The sequence below is a fragment of the Mastigoproctus giganteus genome, chromosome 11, assembly GCF_048544385.1.
Source record: "Mastigoproctus giganteus isolate SK-2022 chromosome 11, ASM4854438v1, whole genome shotgun sequence".
NCBI classification, from domain to species: Eukaryota; Metazoa; Arthropoda; class Arachnida; order Uropygi; family Thelyphonidae; genus Mastigoproctus; species Mastigoproctus giganteus.
In genome coordinates, this window is record NC_143585.1 from 103598255 (window position 1) to 103621847 (window position 23593).

At 40.1% G+C, this 23593-nt stretch overlaps 1 protein-coding gene across 1 annotated transcript in view; it reads right to left on the reverse strand.

Annotated features, from left to right (window-relative positions):
* The window catches only part of LOC150078317 (protein SERAC1-like), a 295680-nt gene that overhangs the window by 232964 nt on the left and 39123 nt on the right, over window positions 1-23593 (reverse strand). Inside the window, exon 3 of the mRNA XM_090384527.1 lies at window positions 17747-17908. Within this exon, the coding sequence (XP_090240653.1) occupies window positions 17747-17908 (162 nt within the window). The remainder of the gene's footprint in view (window positions 1-17746; window positions 17909-23593) is intronic.

Genomic DNA, 23593 nt, shown 5'->3' on the forward strand with positions numbered 1-23593 from the left:
TTGAGCGAGTCTCTCAACATCAGACGAGTATGCAGTAATTTATCTTTAAACATGCTGGGAAACTTGCATTGCTCAGACAGTTTCTTGGTTTATTTTTAATATAGTTCATGTTCAAAAATATTTGCACGCAGAAATATGTGGAACCAAAAACTGAGGGAAGTCCAAATGCAAACATTTTCAAATTTATATACTTGTCTGGTAAGCTACTCTCCATGCATTGAACACAATTTGGCAATTTGGTCTTGCTTTTTCAACTCATTTCTTGCCATCCATTTGTGTAGAATTGCAAGGGCCTTTCCAAATCCTCAATTTCAGTTTTAAGGCATTTTAATCTTGCACTCCACATGTCCTTGGATTTTTAAATCCTCTAACTCCATTTCAAATTGTGTTTTGTGTGGGCTAGAATTTAGAGCCGCAGTTACACATTCAAAGAGCAGCATGTGGCTCACGAGCTGCAGGTTGCCAGCCCCTGCTGTATGTGCATATAGCACAAATAACACGCCTACAGGAAGTAGTGCAATACCAGTAGGCACCTGCAATCCCGCTCTCAGATCGCCCAAACCTGAGAGCAAAAAAAAGTGATAAATAAACTGAGGCCAGACATGACAACAAAATTCAAGTTTAGTCTGCCAGAATCCAGTTGACAGAAGATCACCAAGAACCAGGTTCAAGATAAAAATTCAGTGATCACAATCAATATCAAAGTTCAAAGTACACCCAAACCAAGCCCAGCACAATGAGCTGGGTTCAATGCATAGTAAATCACACTACAGTTCAGCTTTTGAAGGCTGCAATTGAAAACTCCTGGAACATACTGAACTTATGAATGTCCTCAAGAAGGACAGACACATTATCTTCATTTAAATTTGGAATGTCGGTCAAGAGAAGTCGACGATCCTCTGACACAAGAGAATATTACGAGTCCATGTTTCATGAGCCCCACAGGAGCAGAAGGGGTCTGAATCCAATCGCCTCTCAAATAATTTAGCCCAAAGAGATCGATGACCCATTAACAAAAAGGACGTAGGCATTAAAGGAGAAAACCAAAACTGCTGCGACACATATTTCATTGCTCTAATATATCTTTTGGTAATGTTACCATGTTTATTAGTGTCCCATCTATGCTGCAAAATTCCTGTTTAGTGGTTCCAAATATGTGATTTCTCTTCTTTGATATTATTAGCAAGATCCATGATAATATCTAACATATTCACAGAGATGTATGTCCTTTCTCAATTTATACAGCAAGCCTCGGTAAGCAATATATGTCCAGTGGTAAAAAAACTGCAAGGACCTGTAAGGCATTATTCAATACTGTTCAAGGTACAGAAGTTATTTTCAACAGCATTAGCATTGTACGCTGTAATGTTAACAGCTTCGGTGCAATCTTAACTATATTCACCTTAAAGAACCAACATTCAGCTGCATAAGATACCATCAGCAGGAATACTGTCTTGTAATAAAGGGATAAAATATTTTTACTTAATCCCCACTCTTTTCTAGGAAATTCAAGCAATTGAAGCTGCAAATTTTCTTACCTTCTCATTCATTTTAGTAACATGTGACAAAAATGAAAAGCTATCATCAATTATCAGTCCCAAGTATTTTGTTTGGGAAACGTAAAGAACCTGGATCCCATTCAAAAGGACATGAGGTGGCTTACGATAATCAAAATGCTTTCTAAACACCATGAAACAAGTTTTGCTAGGTGAAATTTTTAATTTATTCATATTTGCCCACAACAAAAAGTCCTCCAATATAAGCTGCACTTTATTTTCCAAATCAGCCCTGGAACTTCCAGGCATTCCAATAACCAAATCATCCACATAACCTATTTTAGCATCCCTCATGATTCCTAATCAATGTATGAAATTGTAGCATAATTTAGTAATGAAGTTATTGCATCTTCAGTCAAATGACCCTTTTTAAATCCATGCTGGCACTCCAAACAAAGATGACTACTTTCCAACAAATTAGAAATTCTGGGTGCAAGCATCCTTTCATACAACTTCCCCAAATTAGCAAGAAGAGAAATTGGCCTATAAGCTCTAGGGTCAGTTTTGGATTTCCCTGGTTTGTGCAAAATCTTCAACAAAGCCTGCTTCCAGGGTCTAGGAAAAACCCCTTCCAGAAAACATTTATTAAATAAGTTCAACAAAACTTGAGGGAAGAAGTCAAAGAATTTTATAATGACCTGATTTTCAATCAAGTCCATTCCTGGGCATTTTTTAACGTTAAGTTTTGAGATCACTGCAATCAATTCCACTAAGTTGAATAATACTGCATCAGTTGATCCAACATATTCTATATTTCCTCTACGAATCTCTGCCTGCTCTTGAGTATCATCATGAGGAATATCACATGGAAACAGATATGCAATTACTGCCTCAACAGCTGTCAACCAATCTAGAATTTCCTGATTGCTAATAACCATATTATATACATCCCCACAAAGCAGCCTATTACGAGAGATTTTGTAAATCAGTCCCCAAGGGTCCGCATTTCCAGCTTCTTTAACCAAATTCTACCAGCATTCAATTTTATTTGCAGTTACAGCTCTATGAAAATTTCTATGAGCTTCTTAATAACCTTCCCTCAACAGCTGCACATCGTCCTCAGAGTCCTCAGAGAGGTGTCTATTTCGCCAATAATTTTTTTTTAGCCCTATTCATTGCAGACCTCAAATCAGCCAACGTGGAACTCCACCAAGGAACCGATGGTCTTCTAGATTGTTTCTTCTGAGTAGACATTACAGTAGCTTGAGTTATCAAGTACTTGATATAATCAACACACTCAGTCACAGACATTGAGGCAAGGCCCTCAATATGCTCCTCACTAAAACTAGATTGCCAATACTCATTAAATCTAGACCAATGAACTCTGTCCATACAATATCTTGTAAGATCCCGAACACAGACCTCTTCCCTCGCATCATTAGTTGCCCGACGGCCACTATGGATCATGTCTAAGCTAACATCCCAGTCATGCACTCTATCCGCCAATGTCAATGTTACATCTATATTTGACTCTCCATTCACTATAGAAAGGGTATCAGGTCTATCAGGAAGATTCTGTACACAAAGGCCATAAGAAAGAATTAACTCCTCAATACATCTTCCCCTTGCATCAGTAAATGCATTATACCAGCAATGCGATTTAGCATTCAGATCAGTAACAATCTTTGCAAGGCAAATCTCAAACTTCCTCCAACTGATGCAAAATAAGTTGAGTTTCCTCAGCAGGAGGACAATAAAGTACAACTAAATTGAACAAAAAGTATCTAGATGAAACCAACACACATGTTATGCAGGCAAAACATAAACCTGTGACAGAGGTAATCGCTAAATAATTATTAAAAATCACAATCGCTGTTTTTGGTGCCATACCACTAGATGCAATGATCCTGGCAGAAGAATTCTGAGGATGAGGACAAGGTTGAGGAAGAACCACACCAAGAGAAGAAGTTTGACTTTGAAAACCTAGCACAGGCAATGCATGATGCCAAACATCAAAAATTTTTAAGGACTATGGATGGAATTGTCTAATTATTATTTGTGAACAAGCTTGGCAAGTGACAATAAATGACAGATTATCTAGTTTCTAAATTTCCCGATTCATATATGAAGAATTTGACTGAGGTAATGATTTACTAAACATGTTTACTCTTTAGTGAATGTTGCAGACAACATGGAAACATCAATTTTTATCCATTTTTAATTGTCCAAATGTCACCTGAAAGAAAGTTAAGTAGCCTAGAGGACTACTGCCTTTCAAAGGGCTACAGGCATTATATATTGAGTAAAACTGTGCTACTGGGCAGATAAAAAAAAAACCTCATCATGATGGGCTGTGATATTCATACTAACTCTGAATTTCCTTCAGGGTTTATCACTGTTCATATTGATCAATCCATCTCATGGTCATGTCGTGGCTGAATAGGTGTCCCTAACTAAGTGCTCTTAACTGGGAGTATCTGAATTTGTATTAAGTGAGGGATTTATCCATAGGAAATAATATAAATAATTTTAAATGATTGGCATGACCAACACACCATAGACAACTCTTAAAGAAAAAGCTACAACAGTAGCGTAAAGGGCATAATTTCATCTGTATCTCATATTGTGCTCATCCTTCACAATGAGTTACCATGTATTGCACTACCTCGAATAAATAACACTTCACTAATAGAGAAGACTATTGTTACTCATTCTCGGTGGGCACTACTACCCAGACTTCGAATATTAAATTCTAAATAGTATTAATAAATGAATGAGTAGCATTAATTAGAGTAAGGTAAAGGCAGGTAGGCGACCCTGAAAAACAGTTGCACCAGGTTTGGCAGGCCGCAAGGTATGGACAGAATGTGTCCAAGATGCTTGTTTTTTCAGGTCAACGTTAATGATATGCTTGTGGCCATTCAAGAGATTGATGGTAGCCAGTGAGGCTGAACTGGAAACTGGGCGAGTTGTTCCGATCTGACAGAATAACCCAATGAGGACTTGAAACAGCACAAGAAGGAGGAAAGAGACAACAGCAAGTCAAGAACACCCACAAAAGATGCCTGCAGTAAAGTTTTTATCCTCAAGAAAATGGATCCACAAAACAAATCCCAACAGAGCATTCAAGTTGATGGCAGTAAGCAATGCAATAGCATGTTACATTAGCTGTAGGTCCAGGTAATCATCTTTAGAAACAACAATAACCAAGGAAACATCACTGCCTAAAACAGTGGACCTCACTGAGTCTACAACTGCCACCTTCTTTAATGAAGTTGATGGGGGAGTACAAGTGAAGTTGTCAAAGTTTGCTAATAACATAAACGATAGGAAGGGTGGTTAATGACCAGAAAAAGGCCATTTTACTTCAGACCACAGCAATTCTGCTTTTTCTGTACTGGATCACAAAAGACAACCTTGGAAGCCTAGGCTTTTCATATCAACTAAGAAATACTGTTCAAGATAATAAATAAATGTCAGATGAATTAATGAGGCTCGTCGCAGAGAAGAAAAATGCGTGGGATGCATATAAATTAGCAGGTGACACAGAAGCCTATGGCAGATATAAGCTGGTCTGTAATCAAGTCACAAAGGGGGTTAAGGCAAGTGAAGGCTGATTATGAGAAATCCTTGGCAAAGGATTCAAAGAAAAACAACAAAGACTTCTTTATTTATGTAAACGCTAGAAGGAAGGGGATGAATCAGATTAGTCCACTTATGCTGGTGGTTTGACAGTTGATGATCCTGCTCAGATAGTTGACAAACTGAATGAATATTTCATCTAAATTCACACATCAGGAATTCTCTAAGAAAGGGGAGGACAGAAGTTTACCAGACCCTAACAGGGAGCTAAATGATTCTGAAATAATGGAGAGCAAAGTAGAGGAGAAATTATTGAAGTTAAACATAAAAAAGGAACCTGGGGCAAATGGAATCTATCCAGTTATATTGAAGGAGGCAGCAAGGGAAGTAAGCAAACACTTAGACATAATTATGAGAGCATCCTTAGATTCAGGGGTGGTCCCCATGGACTGGAGATGTGCAAATGTATACCTAATTCTCAAAGGGGGTTCAAAGGGTGACACAAATAATTATAGACATGTTAGTTTAACTTCTGTTCTGGGGAAAGCAACGGAGTCACTTTAAAGAAGCAATGCAGGATCATCTAGACAAGACTGCAGCTATAGTTCAGACACAGCATGGGTTTAAGGGAAATCTTGCCTGACGAATCTGATTGGATAGTACGATGTGGTCACAAAGGAACTGGATGAAAAAAATAATTTTGATATTATATACTTGGATTTCAGGAAAGCTTTTGATACTGTTGCACAATTATGGCTGCTGTACAAATTGGAGCAGTATGGCATTAAGAGAATACTGCTTCTATGGATAAAAGGATAGTTGAGTGGAAGAAGACAGAGAGTGATAATCAATGGATGCTGCTCATCATGGACTAATGTTATTAGTGGAGCCCCCCAGAGTTTGGTGTTGGGACAATTGTTGTTTTCTATATTTATCACTACAGTGTAATACTGATGATGGTATAACAGGTGCTTATTGTCCAAGTTTGAAGATGATACAACAGTTGGCAGGGTTGCTAATGACAGCAATGACGGTATGCGGCTGCAAGAGGATTAAAACATGTTGGGCAGATGGGTTCAGAGGTAGCAACTGAAGTTTAACATTGACAAATGCAAAGCACTGCATATGGGTAACAGTAATCCCAGAGTAATGTGCCAAATTTGTGGTACTACACTCAGGGTAGTGGAGAATGAAAAAGACTTGGGGGTAATGGTGCTGTCAGATATGAAGTTTTCTGACCGGTGGAGACAGGCTGCCAGAGCAGCTCATGGGGTCTTGTCAATGACATACAGGAGCTTTGCTAGCAGGGATAAGGAAATGATTATCCCTTTGTATAAAGCAATGGTCAGGACACTCCTTGAATACTGCATACAGGTGTGGAGGCCTCATTTTAGGAAACGTTGCTTGAGCATGTATAGAGAAGGGCAACATGATTGGTGAGGGGAACGAAGGGTTACTCTTACCAAGAAAGGCTTAAGTTCTGCAAACTGCAACATCTGGAGACTAGGCACTTGTGAGGTGGTGTGATTGAGGTGTTTAATGCTTTAAATGGTTTCAGCAAGCTCAATGCTGATGGGATTCTTCCTCTTGCTCAGATTATGCACTTGAGCAGGCATAAATTTAAACTAAGGAAAGACAGTTGCAGAATAGATGTGAGGAAATTTGAATTTAGCCAGTGAGTAGTTGATTGCTGGAAGAAACTTCCATCTGTCATTCTGGAAGTTGATGGCTTAAATAAATTCAAGGAAGAACTAGACAAACTTCTGGAGCAGATGGAGAGGTGAATGAGAAGTGGATTTTTTTTTTGGCTGATATTGTATAAGCTTGCTTTCCTGCTTCATATGCCACTACTAATGCTAAAGCTAATAATGAGAAATGGATACATTTATCCTTTTCTCATTATGATCAGAGATAACTCTCTTGAAAATAATCTACATGGACTGTCTCAACTGCAGGACTTCCTTTATAACGCTCTAACTTCTTTGGGATGAAGCTATCATAACTTAAGAAAAGAAAAGAATGTTTTCCTTCTTGAGCATACGAAGATGAGCTCTTTACAGGAACAGAAGTAGAAAGTTCTTCAGTCTGCAATTTCTCTGTAGATTTAGAAACTTCTAAGTTATACTTAGAAGTAGGCTCTGTTAATGGCTGAGGATGATGCTCAGAACAATTCTTATTAACTATCTTATTAACTATTAAATAGTTAATTGAATAATATGCATTATTCAATTAACTGCTGGAAGCAAATTCAAAGTGGTTAAGATTGTTGCATAACTCATCATCTTCAGAATCATTTTCTGAATAACTAACAATACAATCCCTCAACAGATGATCAGCAAATTTATTTCCTTTCTCTGGATGTAGCTAAATTACACATTAAATTCCTGAATCTTCAGAAACCATTTCAGTATTCTGTGATTTTTATTATTCATATTCATAATAAAGGCAAGTGGTTTGTGATCTTTGGTTTGGGTCAGAAAACTGCTAGCTTGGTGAGGGATTAGCAGACTAATAGATTAACAGTAGTCACAGGCAGAGGTGAAAGTGATTCTTGCACTGCTTCTATTGAATGAACAGCAGCCTGGAAAGCAAGATGCTGGAGATTTCAAGAACTGCTGGGAGTCATTATGGAACAAGTAAATACATGGGCTGTGTTAGGGTAACTAATAATAAGAACACGTGCATATATACTTTCAAAAACACCAATTCCAGGAGTATAGTAAATAAATTTGATGAATTTGAAGTGCTGGTCAAGACATTAGAGGTAGATACTGTTAGGATATCAGAGACATGGTCTCACACAGATAACAGGAATGCAGAATTGGAATTTGGGTACTACAATGTGCACAGAAAGGATAGACAGGATAGCAAGGGAAGAGGGGCTATGCTCTTAGTTAAGGAACACATAAAATCTAAGGCAGTGCATCCAGTTTGACATGGGTGGACAGTGCAATGCTGAATCAGTTTGGTGTGGCATAAGCACAAGGAAAGAAATAAATGAGAGTAGGAGTGTGTTATAGACCTAATGGCTATGATGAATACAATGAACAACTGTACAGAGAAATAGAGTGGGCCAGGAAATCAGAATGTCTTATAATGGGGGATTTTAACTTCCCAGATATTGAACGGAACTTGTAGTTGGTCACTCACACACTAACAAAACTTTTGTGGATTTTCTGAATGATTGTTTTCTATAGCAGCATGTTCAAGAGGCAACCAGAGGGAGTAATACTCTTGATATGATTATCAGCCATGATAATTCATGCATTAAGAATCAGGTGAAGAAATCACCAGATGGCAGTCATCGCAGTGTACTGATGTGGGTTTTACTTAAAGATGTAACTATCATCAGGGATAAAGGAAAGGGTTTTTACTTTCCTAAAGGTGACTACAGTGGTCTCAGAGAGATTTTAAATTCTATATAGTGGGACCAACTCTAAAAGAAATTCTAAATGGGAGCATTCAAGGAATTAATCTTGGCTTTTCATACCAACTGAGGGAGTCTGAGGATGAGGGTTGCCTGTGCGGACGTGCCTTTCTGCCGCTCTTGGAACAGAGAAGTTTTTTCTGATTTATTTTCTGCATTATTAGTTTAAATTGACATTAACTTATTTTCTAGAATAGCTTTATATTCCTATTTACGGTACTTAAGTTTAAAGTAACTTAGATAGAGATTTTGTAGGTATTACTTAGTATCGGAAAGGGTATCAAATCCACGAGTTTACCGATCGTAAATAGCCACCATTGCTACACGAAAATTAATCAGTAAAATCTATTAATCTTAGCATTAGCATTAGCATTAGTAGAGGCATTTGATGCAAGAAAGCAAGCTTATGCAGCATCAGCCAAAAAAAAAAAAAAAAAACCCCACTTCCACTTCACCCCTCTGTTCATTCAAAATACCTGTCCAGCTGAGCCTTAAACTTATTTAGGCTATCAACCTCCACCACAAGGGATGGCAGTCTGTTCCACCAACCAACCACCCGCTGGCTAAAGGCAAATTTCCGCACGTCTATCCTACATCTGTCTTTCCTCAATTTGAATTTATGCCCTCTCAGGTGATTTTTCTGAGCTATAGGAAGAATCCCATCAGCATTGAGCATGCTTAAACCATTCAAGGCTTTATACACCTCTATCAGATCACCTCGCTGGTGCCTAGTCTCCAGACACTGTAATTTGCAAAACTTAAGCCTTTCCTCGTAAGAGCACCCCTTTGTTCCATTCACTAATCTTGTTGCCCTTCTCTGTACTCGTTCCAGCAGCTCTACATCCTTCTTGAAATGAGGCCTCCAGACCTGTATACAGTACTCTAGGTGTGGCCTGACCATTGCCTTATACAATGGAATAATCACCTCCTTATCCCTGCTGGAAAAATTCCTGTATATCATTGACAATACTCCATGAGCTACTCTTGCAGCCCGTCTGCACTGCTCAGAGAACTTCATATCTGCCTGCACAATCACCCCCAAGTCCCTTTCATTCTCTACCACTGTCAGTGTAGTACCACAGAGTTGATACGTTGCCCTGGGGTTGCTGTTTCCCATGTGTAGTACTTTACATTTGTCAATGTTAAACTTCATTTGCCACCTCTCAGCCCATCTGCTCAACCTTTCCAGATCCTGTTGCAGCAGTGTAGTGTCAGTAGTGTCCTTGACAACCCTGCCAACCTTTGTATCATCTGCAAACTTGGACATTAAGCTTGATATACCATCATCAATATCATTTATAAATACAGAAAACAATAATGGACCCAACACTGAGCCCTGAGGGACTCCACTAATAACATTAGTCCATGATGAGCAGTGTCCATTGATTACCACTCTCTGTCTTCTCTCACTCAACCACCCCTTTATCCATAGCAGCAATTTGCCTCCAATGTCACACTGCTCCAATTTGTGTAGCAGTCTTCCATGTGCAACAGTATCAAAAGCCTTTCTAAGATCCAAGTATATAATATCAAAGTTATTCCCTGCATCCAGTTCTTTTGTGACTGCATCATAGTATCCAATCAAGTTGGTCAGGCAAGACTTCCCCTTAACAAAACCATGCTGTGTCTGAGCTATAACTGAAGTCTTGTCTAAATGATCCTGCAGTGCTTCTTTAACCAGTGCCTCCATTAATTTTCCTGGAACAGAAGTTAAGCTCACAGGTCTATAGTTACTTGTGTCAGCCTTTGATCCTCCTTTGTGAATTGGGGTCACATTTGCACATTTCCAGTCTATGGGTACCTCCCCTGAGTCCAAGGAAGCTCTCATAATTATGGCTAAGGGTTTGCTGACTTCCTTTGCTGCCTCCTTTAATATAACTGGATAGATCCCATCCACCCCGGGTGCCTTTCTTGTGTTTATCTTCAACAGTTTCTCCTCCACTTTACTCCCAGTTATTTCAAGATTCTCTAGCTTACTGCTAGAGTTGAATACACCTCTGGCATTCCCCTTGCTGAATAACTCCTCATGTGTGAATGTCGATGCAAAATATTCATTTAGTTTGTTAGCTACCTGAGCAGGATCATCAACAGTTGACCCATCAATATCAAGTGGACCAATCTGATTCATCCCCTTCCTTCTAGAGTTTACATAAGTAAAGAACTCTTTGCTGTTTTTCTTTGCATCCCTTGCCAAGGATTTCTCGTAATCCGCCTTCGCCTGCCTAACCTCCTTTGTAACTTGGTTGCATATCAACTTGTATCTATCATAGGCTTCTGTGTCATGTGTTAATTTGTAAGTATCCCATGCATTTTTCTTCTCTGCCATATGCCTCATTAGTTCATCTGACATCCATTTTGGCCTAAACCTTGAACAATATTTCTTAGTTGGTATGTAAAGCCTAGTAGCTTCCAAGATATGTTCTTTGAATGCTTCCCATTTTGAATTTGCTGTTGGTAACATCATCAGTTGGTCCCACTGTATAGAATTTAAATACTGTCTCAGTCCATCTTGTCGAACTTCATTGGCAATTAAATTGTACTTTTAACTATACATATAACCACTTAGGTTACGTAATATAAATAATTAGTAAAAATAAATAATTAATACATAACTTGATACGGAAGTTATATAAGGGGATTTCGTAGATAACACTCGTTACTGAAACAAATATTTCGTAGATAACACTCGTAGATTTCGTAGATAACACTCGTTACTGAAACATAAATATTTCGTAGATAACACTTGTAGATTTCGTAGATAACACTCGTTACTGAAACATAAATATAGCGTTATAACTGTGTTGGGATACAAGTTTAGGATTTAATTTTGTACTGAAATTGAAATTTTTATTGAAAGTAAATCGAAATCATAACTCAAACCAGAGCAGCAAAGCAAAAGGCTCAAGCTAATGGGAATGCTGGGGCTCAGAGGAGAACTGAGGGGGGGCAGTTGCCCTCTGAATCACAGCCTTTTAAGATGCACTATTTGCTTGATGTTTGCGGAGCAGTCAGGTATGGGACATGATACTGCCATGGGGGATGTCTTTGTATGTGCGCGATGCAAGGAGTGTAAGGAAATCAGGTGTCAACTCAGCATTGTTATGGGCCTATATGAGAGCTTGAAGGACGGTGGATGCCCTCGAAGGATTACAAGTGAGGGGCACATCAAGCTCTCAGCTGCCCACACCAATGCCAGAGCTTGCACTGGTCATCGCGCAACACAGCGGCAGCCCCCAAGGCAGAATACGCTGGTCCCAAAGGAACTAATAGTTGTTGGTGACTATTGTCAGGGAAATGGGAAACATGCTTTGTAAAAAGGATAGGTGGAACAGGACCAGGGTATGTCTGCCAGGGGCAAAGGTTGATGACGTTGTAGAGTGGATATCATCTTTTAAGGGCACAAAAGGTGATATAGTTGTACACGTTGGCACAAATGATATTTAGAGTAGGAGTCCGGCGGAATTACTTAACAAGTACAGGTCACTGATGAAAAAAAGTCGTGAATTAGAGTTGAATTTGAAAGTGTCTGCAATTCTGCCCAGACACGATAGGAGGGAGTATATGATGAGAGCCCTGTCGATCAATTCGGCCCTGGAAAGATTGTGCAGGGCTCAAGGGGTAGAATTTTTTTCAGCCTGGTCTGTACTTGTTAACAGGAGAGACTGCTTCTACAGGAATGGGATACACTTAAATAGAAAGAGTGCAAGAATGTTTGCTGATGCTATCGAGGCAGTGTTAGGAGGGTTGGAAAACTGCTAGATTGGGGGGATACAAGGACTAATAGATTAACAGTAGCCACTGGCACAGGAGAAAGTGATTCTTGCACTGCTTCTATTGGAATGAGCAGCAGCCTGGAAAATAAAATGCAGGATATTTCAGAGACTGCTGGGAATCATTGGGGTACAAGTAAACACATGGGTTGTGTTAGGGTGGCTAAGAGGAAGAGCAGGTGCATGTATACTTGCGTGTACACCAATGCTAGGAGTCTAGTAAATAAATTTGATGAATTTGAGGTATTGCTCAAAACATCAAAGGCAGATATTGTTGGGATTTCAGAGACGTGGTGTCACACAGATATAAGGAATGCAGAACTGGAATTTGGGGAGTACAATGTCTACAGAAAGGATAGACAGGAGAGGAAGGGAGGAGGGGTTATGCTATTAGTTAAGAAACACATAAAATCCAAGGAAGTGAAGCCAGTCGACATCGCTGGACAGTGCACTGTCGAGTCAGTTTGGTGTGACATAAGCATTGGGAGATCAAAATTGAGAGTAGGAGTGTGTTATAGGCCTAATGACTCTGATGAGTATAATAAGAAACTGTACAGAGAAATAGAGTGGGCCAGTAAATCAGAGAGTCTTATTATGGGGGATTTTAATTTCCCAGATATTGACTGGAATTTGGGGGCTGGTCACTCACACACTAGCAAGGCTTTTGTGGATTTATTGGATGATTGTTTTCTACATCAGCATGTTCGGGAGGCAACTAGAGGGAGTAATACTCTTGATTTGATTATCAGTAGTGATTCTTCATGCATTAAGAATCTGCAGATAAATGAACCACTAGGTGGCAGTGATCACAGTGTTCTGAAGTGGGATTTACTCAAAGAGGTAACTACCATTAGGGATAAAGGGAAGGGGTATTGCTTTCGTAAAGGCGACTACAGTGGACTGAGACAGTATTTAAATTCTATACAGTGGGATCAACTGATGATGTTACCAACAGCAAATTCAAAATTGGAAGCATTCAAAGAACTTATCTTGGAAGCCACTAGGTTTCACATACCAACTAAGAAATATTGTTAAGGTTTAGGCCAAAATGGATGTCAGATGAACTAATGAGGCATATGGCAGAGAAGAAAAATGCATGGGATACATACAAATTAACACGTGACACAGAAGCCTATGATAGATACAAGTTGATCTGTAACCAAGTTACATAGGAGGTTAGGCAGGCGAAGGCAGATTACGAGAAATCCTTGGCAAAGGATGCGAAGAAAAACAGCAAAGAGTTCTTTACTTATGTAAACTCTAGAAGGAAGGGGATGAATCAGATTGGTCCACTTGATATCGATGGGTCAACTGTTGATGATCCTGCTCAGGTAGCTAACAAACTAAATAAATATTTTGCATCGACATTCACACATAAGGAGTTATTCAGTGAGGGGAATGACAGAGGTCTATTCAACTCTGGCAGTAAGCTAGAGAATCTTGTAATAACTGAGAGTAAAGTGGAGGAGAAATTGTTGAAGATAAACACAAGAACGGCACCTGGGGTGGATGGAATCTATCCAGTTATATTAAAGGAGGCAGCAATGGAAGTAAGCAAACCCTTAGCCATAATTATGAGAGCTTCCTTGGACTCAGGGGAGGTACCCATGGACTGGAGATGTGCAAATGTGACCCCAATTCACAAAGGAGGATCAAAGGCTGACACAAGTAATTATAGACCTGCGAGTTTAACTTCTGTTCCCGGAAAATTAATGGAGGCACTGGTTAAAGAAGCACTGCAGGATCATCAAGACAAGACTTCAGTTATAGCTCAGACACAGCATGGTTTTGTTAAGGGGAAGTCTTGCCTGACCAATTTGATTGGATACTATGATGCAGGGAATAACTTTGATATATATACTTGGATCTTAGAAAGACTTTTAATACTGTTGCACATGGAAGACTGCTGCACAAATTGGAGGCAATTTGTGCTGCAGTGGAGGCAAATTGCTGCTATGGATAAAGGGGTGGTTGAGGGAGAGAAGACAGAGAGTGGTAATCAATAGACACTGCTCATAGTGGATTAATGTTATCAGTGAAGTCCCTCAGGGTTCAGTATTGGGTCCTTTATTGTTTTCTGTATTTATAAATGATATTGATGATGGTATATCAAGCATAATGTCCAAGTTTGCAGACGATACGAAGGTTGGCAGGGTTGTCAAGGACACTACTGACACTATGCTGCTGCAACAGGATCTGGAAAGGTTGAGCAGATGGGCTGAGAGGTGGCAAATGAAGTTTAACATTGAGAAATGTAAAGTACTACATATGGGAAACAGCAACCCCAGAGCAACGTATCAACTCTGTGGTACTACACTGGCAGTGGTAGAGAATGAAAGGGACCTGGGGGTGGTTGTGCAGGCAGATATGAAGTTCTCTGCGCAGTGCAGACGGGCTGCAAGAGTAGCTCATGGTGTATTGTCAATGATATATAGGAATTTTTCTAGCAGGGATAAGGAGGTGATTATTCCCTTGTATAAGGCAATGGTCAGGCCACACCTAGAGTACTGTATACAGGCCTGGAGACCTCATTTCAAGAAGGATGTAGAGCTGCTGGAACGAGTACAGAGAAGGGCAACAAGATTAGTGAATGGAACAAAGGGGTGCTCTTACGAAGAAAGGCTTAAGTTTTGCGAATTACAGTGTCTGGAGACTAGGCAGCAGCGAGGTGATCTGATAGAGGTGTACAAAGCCTTGAATGGTTTGAGCATGCTCAATGCTGATGGGATTCTTCCTCTTGCTCAGAATAATCACCTGAGAGGGCATAAATTCAAATTGAGGAAAGACAGATGTAGGATAGATGTGCGGAAATTTGCCTTTAGCCAGCGGGTGGTTGGTAGGTGGAACAGACTTCCATCACTTGTCGTGGAAATTGATAGCCTAAATAAGTTTAAAGCTCGGCTGGACAGGTATTTCGAACGAACAGAGGGGTGAAGTGGAAGTGGTTATTTTTTATTTATTTATTTTACTTTAATTTTTTTGGCTGATGCTGCATAAGCTTGCTTTCTTGCATCAAATGCCTCTACTAATGCTAATGCTAAACTAAGAAATACTGTTCAAGGTTTATGCCTAAATGGACATCAGATGAGCTAATGAGACTTGTTGCATAGAAGAAAAATGCATGGATTCATATAAATTATCAGCCAACACAGAAGCTTATGGCAGGCAGAAATAACTAGTCCGCAATAAAGAAATAAAGGAGGTTAGTCAAGCGACTGGAGATTACAAGAAATCCTTGGCAAAGGATGCAAAGAAAAACAGCAAAGACTTCTTTACTTATGTAAACTCTAAAAGGACAGGGATGAATCAGATTGGTCCACTTGTTATCGAAGTTTCGACTGTTGTTGATCCTGCTCAAGTAGCTGACAAACTCGATGAGTATTTTGCATCTATATTCATACATAAGGAATTTTGTGGAGAAGTAGAGGCCAGAAGTTTATTAAACTCTGACAGGGAGCTAAGTGGCTTTGTAATAACTGAGAACAAAGTGGAGGAGAAATTGTTGAAGTTAAATATAAGAAAAGCACCTGGGGTGGATGAGATCTATCCAGTCATATTAAAGGAGGTGGCAAAGGAAGTAAGCAAACCCTTAGTCATAATTATGAGAGCATCCTTGGACTCAGTGGAGCTCCCCGTGGACCGAAGATGTGCAAATGTATCTCCAATTCACAAAGGGAGATCAAAGGGTCATGCGGGTAATTACAGACCTGTAAGTTTAACTTCTGTTAAACTTACAGGTCTGTAATTTACAGGATTATCTAGACAAGACTGTAATTATATACTGTCTGAGCAATTTGATTGGATACAATGATGTGGTCACAAAGGAACTGAATGCAAAAAATAATTTTTGATATCATATACATGGATTTCAGGTAAGCTTTTGATACTGTTGAAAGACTGAAATTGGAGCAGTATGGCATTAAAGGGAAACTACTATTATGGATAAAGGGATGGTTGAGTGTGAGAAGACAGAGTGGTAATCAAGGGACACTGCTCATTGTGGGCTAATGTTATTAGTGGAGTCCCTCAGGGTGTTGGGCCCATTGTTGTTTTTTATATTTATCAACGATATTGATGAAGGTATATCAGGCTTAGTGTCCAAAGATAATGCAAAGGCTGGTAGGGTTGTTAATAACAACCCTACCAACACTACTGCTCAGGATCTAAACACTACTGCTACAGGATTTAAAAAAGTTTGGCAGATGGGCTGACAGGTGGCATTGAAGTTTAACATTGACAAATGCGAAGTACTGCATATGGGCATTAGAAACTCCAGAGTAACAGAACAACTGTGCTGTACTACACTCAGGATAGTGGAGAATGAAGAAGACATTGGGGCAATTGTGCAGTCAGATATGAAATTTTCTGAGCATTGCTGACAGGCTGCCAGAGCAGCTCATTGGGTCTTTTGAATATGCAGGTTACTGGAATTTTGATATACAGGAATTTTGCTAGCAGGGATAAGGAGGTGGCAATGGTCAAACCTCACCTTGAGTATGGCATATAATTCTGGAGGCATCATTTTAGGAAGTATGTAGAGCTGCTGAAATGAGTACAGAGAAGGGCAATGAGATTGGTGAGCAGAACAAAGGGTTGCTCTTACCAAGAAATGCTTAAGTTCTGCAAATTGCAGTGTCTGGAGACTAGGCACCTGCAAGGTGATCTGAGTGAGGTTTATAAGGCCTTGAATGGTTTGAGCAAGCTCACTGCTGATGGAATTCTTCCTCTTGCTCAGATTACACACTTGAGGGGGCATAAATTCAAATTGAAAAAAGACAGTTGTAGAACAGATGCACAGAAATTTACCTTTAGCAGCGGGTGGTTGATTGCTGGAGCAAACTTAAATCTGTTGTTGTGGAAGTTGATAGCTTAAATAAATTCAAGGAAGAACTGGACAAACCTTTGGAGTGAATGGATGGGATGATGAAATGTTAAGGGTTTTTTTTTTTTGGCTGATGCTGTATAAGCTCTTGCTTTCTTGCATTGTATGCCTTGACTAATGCTAATTTTACCATCTCAAATACTGCTTAGAATGATGCCAACCAGTCAACCTTTATCTGTCACTTCTGCACTGTATGAAAAACTTGAAACTACATAGTAAGAAAAAACCTATGGCTATGGTACTCATTCACCCTTTTTCACCTAGAGCATCAATTCCCATTTTGTTTTTAGGTTATGACCCACATTTGTAATTTAAATTTTGATATCACATGTACTTATCCAATATATGATGTCACATGCACTTATAAAAATATTAATATCAAACTGAATCAAGAAATTGTTGTCCTTATGGAACTAATATTCAAATCAAACAACTTCATACATAATAAAGCAGCTCTGCATTCTATCCCTGTCACTCAATTTAATATATTTAGTAGAAAAGTACTGTCTCTTTCTATTCAATATTATACCAAACTAGGTTGAATATTCCAATCGAAATATGTACTATTGATACTGTGTAAAGGACTTACCATTCAAATTAGGCAATTCAGAAAGAGTCTTAATAGCTAAATGCCGTATTATTCTATCTTTTGACTGTGCGAGCTTTAAAAGTCTCCAATGAAGGCACCTATCTGGTCTTTTCCATGGAAACCTAATCATGTGATTATGATTACCATCAATGGTGATGTCGGCTAAAAAGTTCAAAATAACATTATTAGAAATAAAATTTCACATTTGAGCTCAAAAAACTTTAGAACACAATCTAGTTATAAACCTGACACAATCTAGTTATAAACTTTAGAACACAATCTAGTTATAAACCCCATGACCTGCCCTAGCAGACAGGCTGCTAGGGCAGGTCATGGGGTTTTGTCAATGATATATAGGAATTTTGCTAGCAGGGAAAAGGAGGTGATTGTCCCTCTGTATAAGGCAATGGTCAGGCCACGCCTTAAGTACTGCGTACAGGTCTGGAGGCCTCATTTTAGGAAGGATGTAGATTTGCTTGAGCGTGTACAGAGAAGAGCAACACGATTGGTGAGGGGAATGAAGGGATACTCTTACCAAGAGAGGCTTAAATTCTGCAAACTGCAGTGGCTGGAGACTAGGCACCTGCACAGTGATCTGATTGTAGTCTATAAGGCCTTGAATGGGTTGAGCACGCTGAATTCTGATGGGATCCTTCCACTTGTTCAGATTACGAACCTACGGGGACATAAGTTCAAATTAAGAAAGGACAGATGTAGAATAGATGTGCGGAAATTTGCCTTTAGCCAGCGGGTGGTTAATTGCTGGAACAAACTTCCATCTGTCGTTGTGGAAGTTGATAGGTTAAATAAATTTAAGGAGGAACTGGACAGGCATTTGGAGGGAATGGTGTGATTTTTTTTTTTTTTTTTTTTTTTGGCTGATGCTGCATAAGCTGCTACACTTGCTTTCTTGCATCATGTGCCACTACTACTACTACTACCTCATTGTGCACTTTTTATGAAAAAAAAAAAATAGATTAGCAAACCAAAGTATTTAATGAAAGATTAGCCTTATTTGACACTAATCTCTCACTTCTGCAAAGTGATTGCTAAATATAGTCTGTGCTGTGATAAATATAAACGGCACTCCTCCAAAAACATATATCATGCTATTTAAACTATTTATAATGTCATTTATGAGAGAATTTATCTATTCCATAGCATACTTTGGTTTATTACATAAATTTTCACGGTTTATGACAGATGCCATTTTTAAAAAATTTTCTGTTATTTTTGAAATCTGGAAATACTCACATTCTTCTGTGTACCATTCCCTACCAATATTCTCTAAATTATACAGCATTTTCTGTCTGCATTTTAATATACAATGCATTACAATTAATCAATGTTTTATTTGTCATTTAACAGATTACAAGTGAGCAATATTATCTACATTTTTGGGGTCCCATTAGGGGTCCTGCAGCCAAGAGCCAGACCACAACAGAACCCAACAAAATACTTTGCACATACCACACACACACAATACTTTTCTCTGGCTATTACAGAGTAATGTACACTTCACACTACATAGTAAGAAAATAGTATGGTGCAGTTGTGGGAAACCATTGGTGGGACCCTCCCCAAACAATATGTGGCTGAATATGTACACCCCCTTTGTGGTGTGTACAAGCAGGATAATGCAGCTTATTACTTTGCCGATTTCATTCAAAGTGGTTTGCTGAACATGAAAGTGATTTACAAGGGCTAAATTGCCAGCAGAATTCTCAGGATATCAATCCCATAGAACATTTTTGGCATAACATGGATCAACAGATCTACAGGTTACAATCCTGGCCACATGATATAATATATCTCCTGCAACATTCAGAGGTTTATTGAAGTCTTATGTGAAGACACTTATTATTATTATTACTCTTATATTATTTCTCCTTGATTGGGGGTTCCACCTCGTGACGGGTATTGCTATCAAGTACACAGGGTGGCTGTTGTTATGTCTGCTGTTACTGTTGGTCGAGGAACTGACTATCCTACAGATGTTCAGGATTGCGACTTTCTGGAGTTCCTTGTAGGTGTTCGCTGGGAGACCTATTGCTGCTAGGCTGTTATGTAGGATCTTTGGCACCATACCTGTGGTTGACACGATGATCGGGATGGTCGTTACTTGTTGCATATACCACATCTCTTTGATCTCCTGTCTTAGGTCCGTGTACTTCCTGATTTTTTCCCCATGGGTTTTCTGCAGGTTGCCAGTGTTCGGTACTGCTATGTCAATCAGATAGGTAGCCTTTTCCTTCTTGTCCACAAGGGTTATGTGTGGTCTGTTGTGCGGGATTGTCCTATCGATTATTATGGCACGGTCTCAGTACAACTTGTGGGTTGGGGTCTCTAGTACTGCCTGGAGTTCATACTTGTAGTACAGTACACTTTCTTCGATCAACTGGCATTTCCTTGCTAGCTTCTGATGTATTATCCTGGTTATCTGGTCATGTCTATGAGTTTACTCAGTCTGGGTAATCACCTTGCATCCCGCAGTGATGTGCTGGATCGTTTCTGAGCCCAGGTGGCATCATTGAAATGTGTCATCGAACACTCCAGGCTCCTTGGTGATGTATTTTCTGTAGTTCCTGGTGTTGATTACCTGGTCTTGGATAGCGAGCATGAATCCTTCAGTCTCGGGGAAGAGCGTCCTGCTTGTGAGCCATATATTGGAAGCAATTTTATCTATGTGATCTTGATAGAGATCATTGTAGCGTCTCTCTGCCCATCTTTCTAGCTTCATTTGTACCTCCTGGTTGGGGGGGCTCTTCGCTGAGGTTGAGTGTGGTATACCACTTGTCTATCTTCCTTATGGCCTGGTGGGGTGCTGCTGTGTGTTTCTGGAAGTAATCCTTCAGGTTAACTATCGCTGTCTTGTGTTGCTGAATGAGGTCTATCAAGCCCCTTCCTCTCGGGCAATTGTCAGTCTCTCCACAGCAGATTTCGTGTGGTTTTCGGCTCTTGATCATCATTGTCCTTGTCTTTCTCATGATATCCTCCAGCTCAGTGTTAGTCCAATCTATGACCCCGAAGGAGTATGTTAGCACTGGGACTAAATAGGTGTTTATGGCTTTAACTGTGTTCCCTCCATTCAGCAGGCATCTGAGTCCCTAATGGTATTTTTTGGTCAGGCAGACCTTAATTTCCTTGTGCTGTAACTGCTGGGCCTGCATCATCCCCAATTATTTGTAGGCCTCTCCCTCTGCCATGGCTTCGATCTCTTTACCAGTCTGTAGCTGGTAGTTTCGGTTGACTAATTTTCTCTGGTGCAATCCATGGGTCTTGCATTTGTTTAGACCAAATTCCATCCTAATATCATTGCTGAATTCTTCGGTGATCTGGAGTAGTTGCTGGAGGTGCTTCTCGGTTCCTGCATAGAGCTTGATGTCATCCATGTACATCAGGTGGGTGAGGATGTACTTCCTTCTTTGAGATTATATCCGTACTTGCTACTGTTGAGCATGGATGATAGCAAGTTAAGTGCTAGACAGAACCACAATGGACTCAGGGCATCTCCGTGATGGGGATTGGCCTGGTTGTGATGTTTTCGACCTTAATGGTGGTACTCTATTTCGCCATCATTTCTCCTAGGAAGTTTGTCACTATCGGATTGACTTTTAGATGCTTGGCGCCTCTATTATCCAGCTATGAGGCACGGAGTCGATGGCCTTGCGGTAATCGATGTAGGCTATGTACATGTTGCGGCACTTCTTGTAGGCTTGATCCATAACCGCGGCATCTATGGTTAATTGCTCCTTGCATCCTTTCTGCTGTTCGGCCATTATGTTCTGGCTCTCCAAGTGGTCTGATATCTTCCTGGTTATACACTGGTCACGATCTTGTACATTGTTGGGAGGCAGGTATTGGCTTATATTTTGCCGGATTTCTTGTATCTTTGTCTTTAGGCTTCAGATATGTGATTCCTTAAATGAGAAACTTTGGGATTGTCTCTGGGTGCCTTATCATTCAGGGGAAATGCTCTGCCAGGTGCTTGTGTGTGCAAGTGAGCTTCTTGTACTAGTAGTTGTGGACGTTATCTATTCCTGGAGTTCGCCAGTTGTGAGTGTTCTTAATCGTCTGTTTTACTTCTTCCCGAATCTCCCCTCTCTGATTTCTTGAACGTCCTTGGCTTTCTTGTGTTCTTGTTCTATCCAGGTGGCCCGGTTGTTGTCTTACTTCCCTGCTCCATATGTTTCCCCAGAACTACTCAATTATCTTCTTCTCGGGTGATCCATTCCCTTCTTTCCCGCCTTCTCCGAAATTCCTGTAGAAGCCTCTTTTGTCCTCATCAAAGATTCGGTTGTTTATTTTCCTCAGGGAGCTCTCTTTGTATTGGCATAGTCTCTTGCTGAGTGCAAGGAGGTTCTGCTTCAATGTGTCCAAGTACTCTCCTATTCTCTGATTTTTTGTCTCTTTTATGTGCTGTGGACGCTGTCTCTCTCTCTCTTGAGGATGCTCTTCACTTTTCCAATTAAATTCTTACTCTTATTGCCCTGTTGGTATGGGTAAATTGGCCTATCTTGACTCTTAGTTCTTCTATCTTCAGCTGAAGTCTTCTTTCCCAAGCTGGTGGTTCCTTCTGTTTTCTGTTCTTCTGCTGCTGGTCTCTTGCTTCTCCCATTAATCCTTGTGGCTGATACCACAGCACAATACACGTCTGTGTGGATGGCCTCCAGTGTTGCACCATTGCTGTCAAGGTAATGCGGTATTATGTGCCGATTCAGGTGGTCTGTGACTCTCCATAAGGTTCTATTTGGCCTCTGCTTTGGTATCACGTGAGTCTTTGTGGAGTCCATTCCTTCAAATTCTGTTAGGGTCTTCTTCCAGCCGTCCTCTATTCTGGATATCATGACTTCATCTCTTTCAACTTCAGCTGCTGTGGGTAGTATTTCTTCTTGCTGTCCCTCCTCTGGTTCGGTGATGGTATGTTCCTCCTGTCGTTTCGCATTCTTTAACCTTTGTAGTTGATCGCTCACGTCCTGCTTGATTTTTTCCAAGATTGCAGGAGCTATCAAGTTCTTCGTGACGATGGTCCTTCTCTGGTCCGCTATTTGCTGTTCGGTGACCTGAATATCTGGGAATCATTCCAGCCACTTGGTATGTAGTTGCGCCCTGTAAGTTGTCATATCAGTCTCCAGCTTCGTTATTTTGTCGTATGCTTGCATGAAGAATGTATTCATTTCAATGCTCCACTTCATGTGTTGGCATTTTCTCCCTTCCTGGGTGATCACTAGCGCAGGAAGCACTTCCAATTGGTGGCGATGGATGGTCTTGACCTTATTATTATTATTATTAGCCATATGATGCAACGAAGCCTGAGGCTAATGGTGCTCCAGCCAAAAAAAAATTCTTTCTGAGTTACCCTGAGTGAGAGAGAGAGAGTGTGTCAGAAGTAGAAGGGAATCACCAAGGAAGAGAAGAATGATAATATCCAGCTTAGGACCCTGGGTGTGCCAAGCCCATACTCACCAGATGTGGTTTTATGAGGTCTTATGAAGAATAAGAGGGGCCCATGAAGCTTTTAGCTGTTCAACTTAATGACAGAGCTCACTCCTGTGCATCAGGCAACACAGTGGTAATCTCCAAAGCAAAATGTGCTGGTCCCACAGGAACTAGTTATTGTTGGTGACTCTACTGTCAGGAAGATGAGGAATATATTTAGGAAAAAAGATAGGTGGAAGAGGACCAGGGTATGTCTGCAAGGGGCAAAAGGTGATGATGTTGTAGAGCAGATATCATCTTTTAAAGGCATAAAAGTGATATTATTGTACGCATTGGCACTAATGACAAAAGTAAGAGATCTGCAGATTTACTTAACAAGTACAAGTAAATGTTAAAGAAAAGTCGCAA